Source organism: Kryptolebias marmoratus, linkage group LG24 (genome assembly GCF_001649575.2).
Source record: "Kryptolebias marmoratus isolate JLee-2015 linkage group LG24, ASM164957v2, whole genome shotgun sequence".
NCBI classification, from domain to species: Eukaryota; Metazoa; Chordata; class Actinopteri; order Cyprinodontiformes; family Rivulidae; genus Kryptolebias; species Kryptolebias marmoratus.
The window spans coordinates 7,478,060-7,495,474 of record NC_051453.1 but is presented as its reverse complement, the minus strand read 5'-3'; the positions used below and the strand labels follow the sequence as shown (position 1 = coordinate 7,495,474).

General features: G+C 38.2%; 1 protein-coding gene across 1 annotated transcript in view; it reads left to right on the top strand.

Annotated features, from left to right (window-relative positions):
- nr5a2 (nuclear receptor subfamily 5, group A, member 2) overlaps nucleotides 1–17,415 on the top strand; it is a 60,732-nt gene that overhangs the window by 33,009 nt on the left and 10,308 nt on the right. The window contains 2 exon segments of the mRNA NM_001329375.1: nucleotides 2,027–2,146; nucleotides 6,567–6,714. Of these exon segments, the coding sequence (NP_001316304.1) occupies nucleotides 2,027–2,146; nucleotides 6,567–6,714 (268 nt within the window).

The window sequence follows — 17,415 nt, the reverse complement described above, 5'->3', positions numbered from 1 at the left end:
TTCTCAAAGTTTTATTAAAATCTGCCCAGTGGTTCACAATATGTTTTGCTAACAGACAAACAGGATTGACTCCATCAGTTATTGCAAAAGTTTTAAGCAAAGCTCTCACACAATGAGCAGCACTTGGAGTATGTGTTGTGAATGACTCAACAACTGCATCAAGTTTAAGCACACTATCTGTTCATATAATTGATTGAATCATAGCCAGTTTTGTGTTTTCTATGATCAGTTGGCTGTGGTAGCCATATTGAACTGGGCTGACTCCAAAAGGTAATCAGTTCTGGGCATGCCGCCTTTGCCTTTGTAGCAGTGGGTGATAATGAAGCTTTCCAAATGTTGTTCTCATGCATTCATAAACCCCTAAAAGGTTCCCTAAGGCAGAGGGAGCTTAAGCACTAAAATAGTCAAACACATTTACAGTTTAAGAGTTAAAGTGTTCAAATTCTGCAGCTGTGAGTGTTGTCTACTGTTTGGTCTGCCTCAAAGATAAATAGACCTTGTTGAAAACCAAACCCTAAATCAGCAGTCAAAATAATCCCAATCTACAGGAAGAGTTGACGTCAAACTTAGTCCCATCCATAGTTGTGTCAAAAGAGGTTACAGAGTGTTTGACATTGGTAGGACAAAGTACAACTGTTGACATTAAATGAGGGCCTAAGGTCCTTTGACATCAACAAATAGATCCTTGTAAAGTTTCTAGACAGCAGCAAAATACATTCCTTTCAGGTGTCTTCTCACTGCACCTGCCTTTGTCACAAAGTTTATAGCATCGATCCACATTCTTCACCTTGCTTGTGGTTGACATTAGCAGTGAGCATCACAGACTGTTCTCACAGACTCCAAGCATCAAGGCAATTCACTTATCACCGCAGCCGTCCCAGTGTGCCCACATTATTTCCAATAACGCACCAAAGAGCAGAACGTTTGTTGATAAAAAAGGGGGAAAAGTAGGGGGGGGGAAGAACCTCTCATGCATGTTCCTCATTCCTCTCTTTGAAATGTGACTTTTTTTGTCTCTGTCTGGCTTTGTGGAGTAATGATTAACACTGCCAGGCATGGGAAGAGACTCGCTGTTACAATGGAAGGGGTTGTTTTGGTTTGCAATGCCCCTGTTTCACCTGCTTTAGCTTCCCAAGTTTACCTGGCAGATTTCTGGGAGCCAGAGGCTGGCATTCGAGAGGAGAGAGAGAGAAAGAAAAAAAAACGACTTTCTACTTAATCATTATCATTACTTGAATCATTCAAGAACTCTTGGCATCAGGCAAACAGATAAAACTGGCAACATAGTCAAATCAGGCACGCAAGCTGCTTAACTGACTGTGGAAAGGTTCACATGAGAAAGCCTCAGAGTGAGTACTGGGGACTTTTGAGCTTTGTGTAAGGTTTCAAAAACACATCTGATCAATAGTGATTGACCTGTGTGCAAGCTTACTCTGCAAACAGCTGCCTGTGATACAAGCGCAGGCTGACACAGTGGCTCAGCTTTGTTTTAAGGGTTACCTCGCACTATATAAAGCATTTTTACTGAAGAAGGCCTTTACTTTTGAATGAAAACATGAACGCATTCAAGATAATTAAATGGTACATGGTTTATGATACATTTTTTTAAGCTACAGTAATAAAAAGCAACAACTTTGCCAATTTTATTTGTTGTTCATTACCAGACATTTTCTGAATACAGTGTTGAATACCCACTCTCTAACCTAACAAAGGAGTTTCCTTCTTCAAACATGACCATTTTTCACACCTTACTGTTTATTGTATTGTGTGTACATGTCTTTCTGCTTCATGTAAACACAATTCATCATGTCATCTGTTGGAAACCCATATACATGAACTTCCACAAAGAGACAAGTAAAAAGGGGACAGTGACAGACATACATTTGGCAGTGATGATAGGTTTGTTACTGTGGATATGACTTTCAGTCACACGAACAGGAAGTGTTGTTACAGCTGTATAGAAGAGGAAAGACAAAGACAAACAAATGACCCGATGATTTTTTTTTTCTTTTTTTGTATTTACCAGGTGGATGACCAGATGAAGCTACTGCAAAACTGCTGGAGTGAACTCCTCATCCTCGACCATGTTTTCCGGCAGGTGGTGCACGCCAAGGAGGGCTCCATCCTGTTGGTCACAGGCCAGCAGGTGAGTCAGTAAAAACTCAGCCTGAAAACGTCCAGTGACCTCAATCATTTCATTTTTAACTCCACAATCCCGACAATCACAGTTCACTCTAAAATACACATGGGTAGACTAAGATTTTAGTGGCCTTTCAGCCACTTCAGTCTGGCCTTTTTACCAATTTACCAAAAAATGATAATAATACTTTTTGACTGAATTAGACCTAAACATTTCTCTAAGTTTTTGTGGTCAAAGGTTGAGCTGACAAACAGACGTAGGATTCTGGGTCAAAAAAAATTAGAAGAAAAAAAAAGTGTTTTTTTTTAGCCAAAGTTGATGTCTAAATAAACAAGAAATGCTTTAAACAAGACTTCCAACATATTTATCTGAAAGAATATTTACATCAAGCATTCAACGATCTACAAATCTGCAACAAATGTTGTGCTTAAAAACAGTTGGTTTGTAAGCTCCTTGGTGCCCCTCAGGAGTCCGTTATTCATATTAAAACATAGAAACAGACAAATGTCATGAGATGTATCAGTTTTACTTAGTAAATGAAGACTACAGCCGTGAATGCAGAAAACATCCAGATAGGTGGGGGTCAGATAAGAAATGTAGCTAAATGTATTTATGTGTTTTTGCTTTCTTTGTAGAATAGTAAGACTTGATGCCTGAGGCCACAAGAAAACTTCTCAGCATTTCACAATGCCGTGGACTGATTTCTGGTTTTAGTTTTTACACATACTCACAAAAGATAATTAAAAAAAAAACACTAATACATAAAACTCAAAGCAAGGTGGGAAGATTCCTTCAGCATTAGAAGAATGTCAAAATTGTATTCAAACTAAAGTACATTTAAAAAGCAGAAAGAGAAAGAGAGAAAGGGGAAAAAAGTATGTGCACAAAGGTGTAAAAGAAATCATTGTGAATATGTTTCTAAATATGTCAGCAAGATGAGGAGTCATTAATTATGGATTGTCTTGCTCCCCAAAAAACTGCCTTTTATCAAAATGTTTTACAACAACAGATGCTGGCATACATATTGGAAAAAGTCAAGTGTATGCGCTCTGTGTGCATGGAAGATATTTTGATTCTGTGACTCAGATTAAAGACAAGGTCATGGAATTATTTTTACAATAAGTGAAGTGAAGAGTTACTGCTTTATAGTGTGTATATATATATATATATACTGTATATAGAAAAGAACAAAATAGAAAGTAACAAGAAAAGATTAAAGGAAATTTCTAAGTTGAAACAAAGAAAGAGAGCAAAAACAGGAGAGAAAATAAAGTGAAAATAAATAAAATAGGTTAAAAAACAAGAGAAGGAAAAGGAAAGGATTCAAGGAGGGGCGGGAGAGCAGATGATGAGGCGAAGCGGACGAGGCAGTTTGTGGAGGAGGAGGAAGAGGAGGAGGGGCTGATAGTCAGGGGAGGCGCAGGTCAGCGGTTTCGTTTGCATACTTTGGTTAATGAACAGCTGCTGTTGAGGCGTGTGTGTAAATGTATGCATGTGGCTGTGCGTCAGTGCGAGGCTCTGAAACAGTTCATTATCTCCTATTATTCTCTGCCTGGCCAGGGGTGACAGCCCAGCAATAATACCAGGGATGTTTAGACCTCTGCAGCAGCATCACCCTGAGCAAACCCTACACAAACACAGTCACACACAAAGAAGCTTCGGGGCAACAAACACATCATGCTGGCTACAGTGGTTTGTGAAGTGGTCTGTATGTGAAGCCGATGAGGTTTTCGAGTCATGAGTGAGCTGGAGTTAGTTTTAGCATTGATTTTCTTTAGGATTACTTTTGATTAGCTCGGAAAGTTGAGGATTGAGACTCAACATGTGGGTAAAGAGATGTTTTTGTCGATGGTTTGTTTATGTGTGCTTGGAGTCAAATCATGTGTTTTTGTTTATTTTTCCACCTGTCAGACAATTTTAGCTCAAAAAGTGTAAACAAATTGACTGCACACTATAGCTGTGTGTAGTTGTGGTCGTTAAAGACTGGGGCATTTCTCCAGGAGTGTTGGATACTAGTACCAAAAAAAAAGTGTTTAGGATAGAAGCTGTTGAAACTTTTATGAGGTGGATTTTTTTCAGTAGAGTAAATAAATTTGCAGAGTTGCTATCGAGTGAACAGAAATAAGCAATAGGCAATTTCCCTCCATGAGATAAGTCTGCCACACTCCAAAAATGATTCAAAAATGGTTTGAAGAGCACAACAAAGACTTTAAGGTGTTAATTTGGTCACCAAATCCTACCAAATACAGCTTGAGTTTCTGTTTTAAAGCACACCTCACAACCTACAGGGCTTTAAGTGTCGTGTGCCAAATACCACAGAGGTATTTGGAAGAAGACTTTCAAGGGTCTCATAGATTTTATGTATCATTAGATCAGGGCTGGTGTGGCATCAAGAGAAAGACCTACTCAGTGGACATCATATATTGGTTGATTGGCTTCCTGTAGTATGATAAAAAAAAGTGGTAAAAAAACACAATGAAAAAGGTGCCTTAAAAAACAAAGTTTATTTAATATTCTATAGTTATTTTAGAATATAAAACCCACTGAAGTCATTTTGCCATCTAAATGGGACTGATTTATAATGAGCTAAAACAAAATGTATCAATACAAGTATTATGTCAAAAAGATACATACAAAGTTTGTGTTGGCGGCTTTGTCACATGGAGAGTTGGAACAGAAGGTATTTTTTTTTCTTTTTTATTTAAAACAGACTGCCTCTTTGCTTTTCCCAGTCACACACTGCACTCAAACAGACGTTTGAAAAGAAATCAATTGAAGCAGCAAATTAACTGCTACAGCCTGTCATTCGCTTTCTGCTTTGCTCTTTCTCTTGTCCTCACGTACGTCATTCCCTGCTTGCTAATTCCCATCTTTTCTCATTTTTTTTCCCCTTCTTCGTTCTGCCTGTATGTTGTGTCACCAACATCAGAGAGAAATGGCCATGAGTGCTTGTTCTTTATCCTGTCATAGGATCAAACACACAGTGTAACTAGTACAAATGTGCGCAAACATCAAATGACAAAGACTGCAATGATCTCTTGAATGATTAAGCAAGGCCTTGAAGCTTGGCAGTCAGTTTTATTATAAATCCTGATATTCTGATAGCACAATGCTCCCAGTGTGGGCTACATGAAATTCAAACGATAAGAAAAAAAAAACAGACATTTTTCTATCAGTCAGATAGTTTATGTTCTCAAAGAAGGTCCATTCTTTTCAGCTGCATCTTCAACACACATCAGAGCTCTCTAAGCTCGCTCTCCATATTCACTTTTGCAGCTGGGATGGTTCATCATATTTGCATTAAGTGAAAATATGAAGGTTTATTCACATATTTACCTTCAAAATCTCTTCATCTAGAAGACATAATAAAGTGATATTGATTGATTGATTGAGAGATACACAGGTCACCAAAGTCAGAGTTAGTGCTAAGTCGGCTATCGTGACATTATAGCATTTTTTCTTCTCTCCTTTTACTTAAGGCGAGGGGGTAATAACCCAAGGCATCACCATCAACAGTCCAATCCTTCAATGAACTTATTTCATGCACAGTTGGTTTTATGTAAATTGATTGACACCTTGGAAGGGGGGCAGGCAGTGTCTGCTTTTCACCGCCATAACTCTTTATGTCGGCTAGGTAGTGACAAGAGACGTGGGAGGGACAAAGGACTTGGGACTAAGAGTAGTGAAGTAAAAGCAGGAAAAAGTCAAAGAAGAAGAAAATAAAAATCTGGTGTCAACATTTGCTTTGACCCTTTCAGCCAGATGAAAAAGATGGGGAAAAAAATAAAAAAAGGACACCAATCATCTTATTTACACAATAAATAAACTCCACACCCCGGGGCTGGTTTTAATTGCAAATGTGAGCTCGCAGGGACTCTCTTCCTCTTTGAGCTGTAGGAACTGCGCACGCCAACATCTACCTTCCCCTGAAAACCCTTGCTCAGTCAATTATGATAATGAATCGTCAATAAATATAAAAATTTAATATGGTCCTGCTTACCCTGAGTGGCAGCTAAGGACTTGCCTCCCAGACAAATGTGCTGCAGCTGCAGATCTGAAGTGCACCTGAAGAAAAAAGAATATGTTTATGCATGTTTGAATGAATGAAGAAAATGAGATCTATCCATATTGTTTTCTTATTTGTCTTCTTTGTTCTCATAGATAAATCTGACTAGTCTAGGATATAAACTTACATTCTACTCATAAATTTTCACAAGACATTGCCAAAAAATTGTTAATTCTAAGAAAAAAAAACAGAGGTTGGATAGATTTAATGTGACACTGAACTTCCTCATTGCTAGCATAAGTATGTTGAATCAATAAATCAATGTTAACTGCCAGCATATGATGCATTGTGGCTGTACTTATTTTAACAAACCTCACCCATGTGTTGCTGAACTTCTCTTTATCTCCCTTTCTCTTCCAGGTTGATTATGCAGTGATTGCTTCACAGGCAGGGGCCACCCTCAACAATCTGTTGAGCCATGCCCAAGAGCTGGTAGCCAAACTACGCTCCCTGCAGCTGGACCAACGGGAGTTTGTCTGCCTTAAGTTCTTGGTCCTTTTCAGCCTGGGTGAGTTTCTGAAACGTATGTCTTAGTTGCAGTGGAGATTTCTGCTGCGCCTGCGGTAGGACTGTTCTGTCAAAGTTTTCTTGTATTATCTTCTGCACTTTGAAGGAATGGATTGCCATAAATCTTCCTAGGTGTTATTATTGATTTTTTTGTGAAAGAAGGAGCTTACAGAAGAGATGATAAAAGGCTTAGGGGGTGGTGGGGATGAAAGGAAGAAGAGAGGGACCAGAGGTCTGGAAGAAACTAGAAGTTAAAAGGAGAAGGAGGCAGGAATGGTCTTCTTTTCCTTTTTTTCTGATGCATCATTCTGTAAGGATGCACAGAAAGGTGAGGCTTTAAGAGGCTTTAATACTTGATCATGCCAGACAATCAGCAAAGTGATTTGATTGTTTGGCACCTGGGCTGTCACTTAAAAAGTTATTTATCCTGCCAAGAAGCTGTTTTACCATCAACAGCACTAACAGCAAAACAAATCAAGTCCATAAAATGTCACCTGGGAAATTTAAATCTAAACCTGAAATGCACACATGTAAGTCCTGCCTCAAAAATGCTTGATAAGCTTCAGTTTATGTCTCTGGCGCCTCCTCCAGCTTTGCAAAGAATGAGTAGATTGGGAATGTAGGACTGAATTCATGTTCATATTTTTACCTGGGACATAATGATATACAAGGTTGCTTTATTCCCAGGTTTAAATCTGTCATTGCCAACACAGAAAAAAACTTATCATCTTTTGCTGCATCTTTAACTTTGTCAATCTAAAAATACTACTGAGAGAGCAGACCAATATGAAACACATATGCAAATGAATATTGACATTTTTCCTTTTTGCTTAAATTACAGAAACTGTTGCTTTTGAGAAGTGTATGCTTTTTGCAACAGAAGTTCAATAAGCATCTGTTCCTGGATCAGCAATATTAATAGCTATGCATTTCAGTGAGTTCTGGATGTATGCTTAAAGATAAAGCAAAATTACTCAAAACAATTAACTAAGAATTTAGGGAGAGAGGTGGAAGTGTGTGCATGGTGATGAAAGAGTGCAGTAATGATATATTTGGGAGTCTTACAGTAGTTGTTTTTTTTTCAGTTTTATTGACTTAGATTAAACTTTAGAGCTTTGAAAAGAAAAGAAAAAGGAATTTCTAGAGGAAAGGATAGAACAAAGGGTTAAGAAGCCGAAGACAGAAAGAGAATGAAATAAAAGAAAGTGGGGTTTTGGAATTGGTTGTCTGAATTATTTTAGGGTGGACATTTGGGAGGGAGTGGAAGCTGGGAGGAGGGAGTTAGCATGGGATATGGGGGAAGAATGAGTGCAGGGATAAGCAGCTTAATGAGTTAAGGGACAAAAAGAGGGGTAACAATGTGGAGAAGTGAATGTGTTACGTGTGTGTCCTCATCCGAAAGCTGCTATCTCCTCCCAGCCAAGGTCAGACATTGCCAAAAGAATGTCATTCCTGACTTATTCCTAACTAGTTTACAAAAAAAAGGCCTCTAAGGTATGCACACATACAAACCAATTAATCTTTTTGGTTTAAACCTATCTAAGTGATATGATATGAAGACAGCTTCACTCAGTCTGGCCCTTCTGTGGCACTCAAAGCAACAGTGGGATACACATGATAAATATTTTTCTCATCCTCTGCTTCCACTTCCTTCCTGTTAACTTGTGTAATTCACAAGGGCCAGGCCTTCACTTCTTTATCACATCCAAACAACAAAAATAAAACAAACAATAACAACAAACTAATGAACAGCAGATACACGTTCATGTGATCAGGCAGAATTAGTGTTTTTGTCAGTGGAATTTGTGAAGAAAGTGAGAGGCATGCAGGGAGAATCGCAGAGGGATTTTGGAGTGTGTATGTCTGTGTGCATGCATGCTTGTTTTGTCTAGTTTTTTTTTTCTTTCTTTCTTTTTTTTATGGGGCAGGGGTGTTTCTCGGTCTCAGGGTCTAAATAATTTGGCAGAAGAATCATCTATAATGAAAGGCCCACCTGAGGGATGTGTATCGCCCACGGCAGTGCCTGTTCCCAGGCCTCCCGCAAAAAGAAGACAGACACAGGCGCCGTAGAGCTGGCTGAGAGCAATCAGTGCTGAAGGAGGAGGTGTTGATGAGGTGGAGGGAAAAGAGGTTTTGAGCCAGATAAAACCAGAATTAAGAATCTATGTGATTAATATCATTTACAGCTGATAAATGATTTGCATGTAATCCGCTGTGAGAGCTGCGATACATTTTTTGTTTTTCTTGGAGAGTAAATATGCATAATGTGCACGGCAGTGGAGAGCACTGGCGTACCAGAGCATGTGTGCATGTGTAGACATCCACCTGTGCCTCAGCCAGTTAATAAATGTGGTGAAATGAGGCATGTACTGCACTGATGACTGAACTAAAAAATCAAATGCTTCCTCTTTAAAAGCTTCATTTAATCTCTGATGTTGACACTGCGATCTTTATTTGGAAACAGACACACCTCACAATTAACGTGCAACATTTTTATCCTGAAAAAATAAAAACTTAAGTAGGAAAATATATTTTGCACCTCTTAATACACACGACTCCATTTTTGTCTGGCCAGTCACGCCTCATAAAGAATGTATTTTCAAACATGCATTTGTAGGAAACTTAATTATGACAAAAAATCTAAAGGTTCATTTAAAAAATGGATTTGCTTTGTCAAAATGACAATTTGTTATCTGGCTCAAAGTACCATTGTCCAACACCAAAATGCCAATGGCAGGAGTATGTTAAATCTCAACACTGTACAAGATTTACTACTTATAACATATCATATGTATTTTCTGGTTTTTCAAGGTTTAAAAAGCCATTGTGTTAGAATTTTTTTAAGTGTTAGAATTCTCAATCCTCTTGGAAGGTGTACAAAAACTTCATGTTTGTTATAGCTAATAATTTCCTGTGTGTCTTAGAACTATTGTTGTAAGTTGCAATTCTCCTTATTCCTGCCTGTTTTTCTTTTAATTGCTGCCTCTTTTCTGTTTGTTTGCACCTTGATTTTTCCTTAGTCTTTCTCCCTCCATCGACAGCCCCCTTCTTTCTTCCTCACTCTTTCTAATCAGTCACTTCCACCCTGCCAGAGGAGCTTTTAGTTAAGCAAGTTGTCAATATAGACAGAGATATAAATGTCAGGCCAGCTAAGAGCAGACACTTGTCATGATCTGTGTGTGTTTGTTTTCATTGTTAGACATCCATTTTGTAGTTTATTTCCTTATCTGATCTCATTCAATCTCTTTTTTTCCACCCCCTGTCATTCAGTTCATGTCTTCAATGAAGGCTTTAAAAATCCGTCAAGAAAGAAATAATCACTTCATGATCACTCTGTGATCATTGATCTCTTAAATGTTTATAGTAGTGAAGGCAATGATTATACCGTATGTCTTGGAGACTGAGCCACGAACACACAAGTTTGAGAGCCGCCTGGGTCAGAGTTCAGTAAAAGATTACTACAAGTCGTTCAGTGTCAGGAGACTCTTAATGGGTCTTTGATTTCCTTTAAAAGGCTTAAAGGTTGAACACAAAGACTGACAAGCTGCATGCATTTGGTGGTAGAACATCACCTCAGGTGAGGAATAGGTCAAGAGTTTGCATTCAGGCAGAAGAAAGTGAATTAAAGATTACGTTCTTCCACTTTATGAACTCATGACTTCAATGTCAAATTGTGTTTGTACCATACAGCTCCCAAGTGTAAAGTTATATAAGAAAGGTATTTGATTTAAAAGTGAAAAAGGAGGGTGTTCATTCAAAAAGAAATAAATCAGGTTCTGCTTGAAAACTGAAGAGGGAGTCAAAAAGCAAGTACTTGTTGGTCTTTACCAGAAATTGCTCGACTGGATGGCTGATGCATCGCAGATCGTTTTCATGAAGCAGATGTTGTGACAGAGGTCAGAGAGTGTTCAGACAGCAGCCATTTAACCCAGCTTAGTGGGTCAGACCCCTTCAGATGTAATTGGGTCAGACAGGTGCTGCCAGGCCCTGTCAGCTGAGAGGAGAGCCAGAGGACCTGCCAGAACAGTGTGTGGTGGTAAATGGTCCCAGCGGAGTGAGCAGAATTGTGAACATATAGCCTTAAACAACGTCCTTCATCTGAAAAAAAGAAGCTCAAAATGGAGCTAGTATGAAGAATTTGGAATTGTGTTTTGTGATTCTATCAGTGTTGGTGTGATGAAAACACATATTTTTCATTTAGGATAGTCACAATTCATAGCACATTTTTAATATATTTTGGCTCCCAAAGTTACAAATGTTCATGCACACCTTCAGCTGAAATTAAAGAAGTTTGTTGTTGAGATGACAGAAATTTTCAGAAGTCAAAGTAGGGAGTGTGGGGCCCTCCTTTCCTTGCATCAGAAAGGAGGAAAAGACTTAAGAGACCACCTGAGTGTCATGTTTCCATTAATGCCAATCAAAACTAGAACAGATAAAAACTTCTGACAGCTTCAGACATCTGACAAAAGGCAGTAGCAACCCTTTCTTGTTGATAAATAAAGCCATGTGTGTGTTATTTTTTTCCTAGGTTTTGTGCAGTGTGAACAGAAATAATTAGTGTTGTCCATTCATTAGGAAAAGCGTCACAGTAAGTTGTCTTGTTAAATAATTAGTCAGTCTCTGACTTTGGAGTTTAGAAAAAACTATTAATCCACTTCTTTCCTTCATCCATCCAGTCTTTCACAATGCCTGTTGTCTCATTGCTCCATCCTCTCCTTCCATTTTTGTCTACATCCATCTTTGTACACCTTTATCTTTCACAGCTCTATCACCACGTCCACCTCCAATAGTCTTCATTTATCTTAACCTTCCATTCATCTTTTTTTCTGCTGCCTTAACTTCTCCTTCACCCCTTACCACCCTTAAAATGTCACTGAAATTTGAGACAAAACTTAACATGTGCTTATTTTTTTTAAGTTAAACATATACTATGAAGCCATTCTCAATTCATTTTTTAACATTTAACTTTTTTTGGAACAATATTTTCTACTGAGCATTTATCTTAAAAAAATAATTATGCACATAAAACAATAAATGTTTAAATCTGTTATATTTAAAATGTAATTAAATTTAGGGGACTTTTTAAGTATAATTTTGTGTCATTTTATTTGCAACAAACTCCTAATACCACTGAATCCATACTATGACAGATTTCTCATTAGCATGATTGGCACGCCATATATGTTTTTAAATTCATTTTTTTTAGCATTGCAAGGTCAGACAGAAATCTGCTGACAAAAACATGAACAAAACCAAATGTGATTAACCTTGATGGAAACAAACACATTTCCCTCAACTCCTCCTTTCTTTATCATTTTCATTTCCCTACACAACAAGACTAAAAGAGAAACATAAAACATGTAATTCCCAGGCAGGTACGCCCTAATTAAGCAAACACTGGGCATGCTCACAATCAATGCCCTGATCCCTGCTTGGGAGCATGTTCTTTATCCACATCTTCACACACATGCACACCTAGAATAAATAAGCATAGCAAATATTAATTTCCTGAAAGAACTAAATTATTTAGAATTTGATTGAGGATTGATCAGCAGCAAAAAATAGTCACACAGACTAATGCTAGAGCCAAATAATGAATGATATGACAAGCATTTAATTACGTTATAACCATTTACAACTTCATCTGGATGTAGGAACATAAAAAGGATTTTTTTCCCTTTTCAGAGCCAAGCTATCTGCTGGGATACAACTCATCAAAATGGAGTCTTTTGTGTACCTTTGACCAAATCAATACACAAATAAAATATTGTGAGTGTGTGTGTCGATATGTGTTTGTGGTCCTGGTTACAGGAGCTCCTCTCTAGGCATGAAATTTAACTGTGTTTTGCTGCTTTAGAGGAACTAAAATTGTTATAAACAAACAGCAAAGCATATGTTAAATAAAAAAGAAAACAACTAAATAGGACATAAATAAGGTAGCTTATTAAGGTTAACCTTGAGCAAAAAAAGACGCATGCCATAAAACAAAAACACAAAATAACAACATAAAAAACACCAAGGATTAAAAAAATAAATAAAAAATTTCTCATGGAGCATGAAATATTGAATTTTAAATTTTTATTTACAATGTGTTTGATATGTTGGGATAAAACCTGTCTGTGTTCCCTGTAAGGAATCACTTTCTTCTGCAAATTTATTTGAATTGTAATTAATTTGAAGTTTCTTTCAGTGTATAAATAAATGCATTATAATCTGTGAGGACTTAGGGTTGCTGCCTGAACCTTGACGCGATCTGACGAATAGACTTTTAGGTCAAACTCTTCACCACAGTTATAATCAGACACTATTAAAATCACTTTTTTAACATGCAACATGGTATTTTAAGCCAAATTATTATATTTACCACACCTAAAAAAATTAGTGGTGTCCATATCTTAACAACAGTGTTAGTCTTGAAGTAATTTAAATCTGAAAAATACTTCCGTTCACAGGCCTGTTTTATCATATAAGCTGTTATTTAAAAAAGCTCCAGCTAGAACAGTTACAGTATGTGCAGATGTGCAGGCATAATGCCTGATGGACAGATATTTTGTTTGTCTTCAAATCACAGTGAAATTGATTTGTGATTGATTTGATTTGATTAATTGTGCAACACAATTTTAAATAAACAACTGGTAATTACAGAGACCATACGACTACGAGTGCACGTACTGGGTTTATAAAGAGTCATGCATGTACCAAGTGGCTGCATCCAGCGCTTTTTCATCACTTTGTTTTGAAGCTCAGAGAAGTGCTCAGCAAGTATGTGCTGATTAAAAACAAGTGGACTCTCTTCAACTCTCTAACAAGTCTTTTCTCTTTCCATCTGTTTACTCCAGACATCGTTCTGACGAAGGAAACAAACACTCAAAGAACAAAAATGAAAAAAAAAAAAAAAGTTGTTAAAACTGCCTTCCCAATGTAGCCAAATCAAGTTAATCAAGTTTGAGTGTCCCAACTTTTCTTTTATTTTCTTTTAACTGAGCAGAAGCAGGTGGTAGTGTGTCCTAAGAAGATGAACCTAAACCCTCGTTCTATTTTCCATCAAATTTAGCTTAAGAAACATCTAACCTGGTGAGCAGTCAACTTCTGATGCAGGCTGCCACTTTGTAGGGAATTCCAAGTAATGAGGCTTTCTAAAAAAGCTTTCAGACTTTATCAAGCTATAAAAGCTTCAGGTCCCCAGCCTGCCACTATTACCTGGCAATCCTGCAGGCTGTCATTAAGCAGCAGTTGCAGTGAGTTGTGGTGGTGGACGGCACATTTAGGATCACTGCCTCTCACCTCACACTCGCTCTGTTAGTGTCACAGTTTTATATTTAACCCGCATGCATGCTAGATTCACCAGATTATCATGAAACAATCTTGGAAATTTACACATTTTGATGCCTGAGATTATGCAGGGATTTATCTGGTCATTATGCAGACACTGCATCATACTTAATAACTATTGTCACACGTTTTTGTTTCATTTTATTACTATTAATATTTTTATTATTATTTTTGATCAGGTAATGGCACCTTGTCAAAGCATGTGTCATATCTAAGAATTAAGTCAACTTCTTCCTCTGACTGAAGGAAATGTTTCTGTCAATGACTTCATAGCAAATCTGTGAGTTTGGAGCACGCTGGGAGAATTCTCACAATGTTTCTGAAATCAGCCTCAAGTTTCACATCGCTTAATAATGGGAACCATTAATACAAGCAGTTAAAGCTCCCTTCAGAAAGAAACCTAACACCCTGAGTAAAAAGTATAGGTTAAAAAGGAAAGCTGTGCTTCTGACATCTGTTGACTCCAATCACTTGGCCTTGTTCGCCCAAACTTGAACAAAACACACTTTGAGGCTGAGTTCACCTGCAGCTATTTTTGCTTGACCTGCTGGAAAGAAGAAAGAAAAATCTGTGTTGAAATTTATATTTAAAAATTAAAAATAAAAATAAACAAATCATAAAACCCACAAGGAAAGAAGACAGTAGTTCTACAGAGCAGAAGTCATTTTTATCCACCAGTAGTTTTAGGACCCAATTCAATTTGTAACGTGGTCACAGAAGCCAGTCACTTCTGCCTGGATATGATGATCACTGCATGAAGGCAGCAGAGTTTAACCCACTTTAATTCACTGCCCTGCTAAAGCAACACATGAAAAACCCTCTAAACCTCTGCTCTCCTTTATCAATACACTCAGCCACCAGAGAGTACAAGTAGACAAATGCTGCAGTAAAAGTAGTTTTTTTCTTTTATTCTTGTCCCTCCTTTTACCTCCTCCTTTGCTCCATTTTTGCACTCCCAGGTCAGATGATTTAAAGCAACACAGGCTGTGGAGAAAATGCTGCCCTCCATCTCTCCTTCTTCCCTTCCTCTCATTCTTGCCCTCCCTTGGTCTTATTACAGGCTGTCAGTTTATTATAAAACATTAGGAAAGCAGAGGGACACTTGCAGTTACTGTCCTATCGATCGGCAAGGATAGATTCTGTGATTTAGAGTCAGCCTCTGCTCACGACCTCCACATTCTCGGCCTCCTATTAAGGCACCAGCACTTTGCTTTGGCTATTGATGTCTCAACATTAACAGTTACAAGCTGCTACAGAAAATCAATGTTCAACTTTTATTACCAGCTGCATAACGCCGAGGACCTCCCACCAGCTGGTACTTAGCAGGCAAAAGGAGGCAAGGATGGCCCGTTCTGGTACTTCAGGTGTTTTCTGTGGAAACATCAATCATAAATACACCATATGGGGATTGGGCCTCAGAGCTTAAAGGTATGATATAGGAACATATAGAATGCCAAACAAATTATCACATCCATGAGCCTTTGAATTTGAACAAATAACCATGTGCAAACTGAAGTGAGATTTTATCCTAAACCCACACTTATTTTAAACCTCTCTAAACACCGTCTTCCATTTGCTGCCACAAAAAAAATATATTACAACACCACCAACAACAACCTTTCGCCCATCACAAACCTGAATGTGAGTGTTGTAACTGAGAATTTAAACCCAGGTAGGGTGGATCTGGAGGGGCTCGGGCCTCTAAAACATTTATGAGGGGCTACCGAGCAGCAACTCTTCTGGGACAAACAGCCCCTGGTTCTGTACTCTCAGTCCCAATCAATGGAACGCAAGTTCATTACACACATTTTTCAGCCGAACGGCGGCAACTGATTTCTCCACCACCTCGCCCCTCCTCTGATCACTGGGCTGCCCACCTTTGGGGCTGCACTGCACTTGCTTGTTTACGTGACTGCGCATATAGGGGAGGGTGGGGGGGAAAGGAGTGTGTGCTGATGTGCATTTGTGTGTATGTGTGTGAACAGGGGATGCTCCCGGTGGGCAGAGCTTGAGGTTATCATTATGTACAGGTTGGCGCGCTGCAATGCTAATGCTAATGCATTCTCAGTGGCCACAGCCCGAGTCCCAGCGCTGGAGCTCGCAGGGCTGCTACTCCTCTCCAATTAAAGACTGAGGGATGTCTGTTTGGGGTGGGGAGGACAGGCCTGGGCGTTCCAGGGCCCTGCGGAGAACCTGCTCACATTAGTCAACAAAAATACACTCTGAGTCAAAATTGCACATACATTTGAGTTCTGGGGAAAAATTTAAATGGGAATATTTATTTTTATTATTATCACAAAACATGCTCTACACCCTGGTTGTTCAGAGGTCTTATAATTCTCACCAGTCAGAACAAACAACATGACTCTGTATATTGTGAAATCAAGAGCCAGCTTTTCTTGTTATCTTTATAGCGGACTTAAGCCTTTTTTCAAGCTTTCTAAAAGCGTTTGAAAGTTTTTCTTTGGACTTTGGCTGCTTTTTTCCACATATTTTCAGTAGAGAACCTAACCATTTTCAGAAGAATTTATTTTTGATTGTGAAGCCCCCTAGCTCTGACCTATGAATCATTCAGGCTTTAAACAGCATCTATACTCAAAGGGTGAACCAGTGTTCTGTCGTCACATAACAGAAAACATGGCAAAAGACAGTTTTAATCATAAAATAAAATTTTAGCAGCAATAAGATGGCTCCCAAAGAGTTTTCAGCTGAAACCCAGACATTAATAATAAACTGAAGAATGATGCATCTCTCAAGTCCTGTGTCAAGTTTTTGCTGGATTTTTTTTTTTTTATATATTTTGCTGTTTTTTAAATACATGATTTTAAAATATGGTTGGTGACATTTTTTTTTAGGCCTGATACATTGTTTTATCTTTCACTTGTCCACTTTTGTCATTTTTTTTCATAACAGATTATGCAATATGATGTCATAGTCAAGTATGCAGTACTGTACATTCATCTAAAAGATGGTATTATAAACTAAGCTAAACTACAAGTGTCCGCTAATACAAATGATGGGATCAAATGGACTCCCAGTGTTGCACTCCAGCCTTGTGAATCATTGCCAATGTGTAAAAGCCCTCCATTCCCTCAATCAGTGTCTCCCGGTAGAAGTTTCACTAATATTGCAGAAACTGTCATTTTATCTTTATGGTGAGACATTTATTGCTGCCATGGCTCATGATGTGGTATTAGTGTTACTCATTGAACAATCATTGCAATCATCAAAAGACACACATTTACAGTTGTAATGACTGCGTGAAGGAAAAAAAAAAACAAATCCCTTTTGAGGATACTGGCTGAGATTAGTCACGCCGGAGATAAAAAAAAAAATGTTGACTTAGTTGACTTCAAGTTTTCAAGTGTGC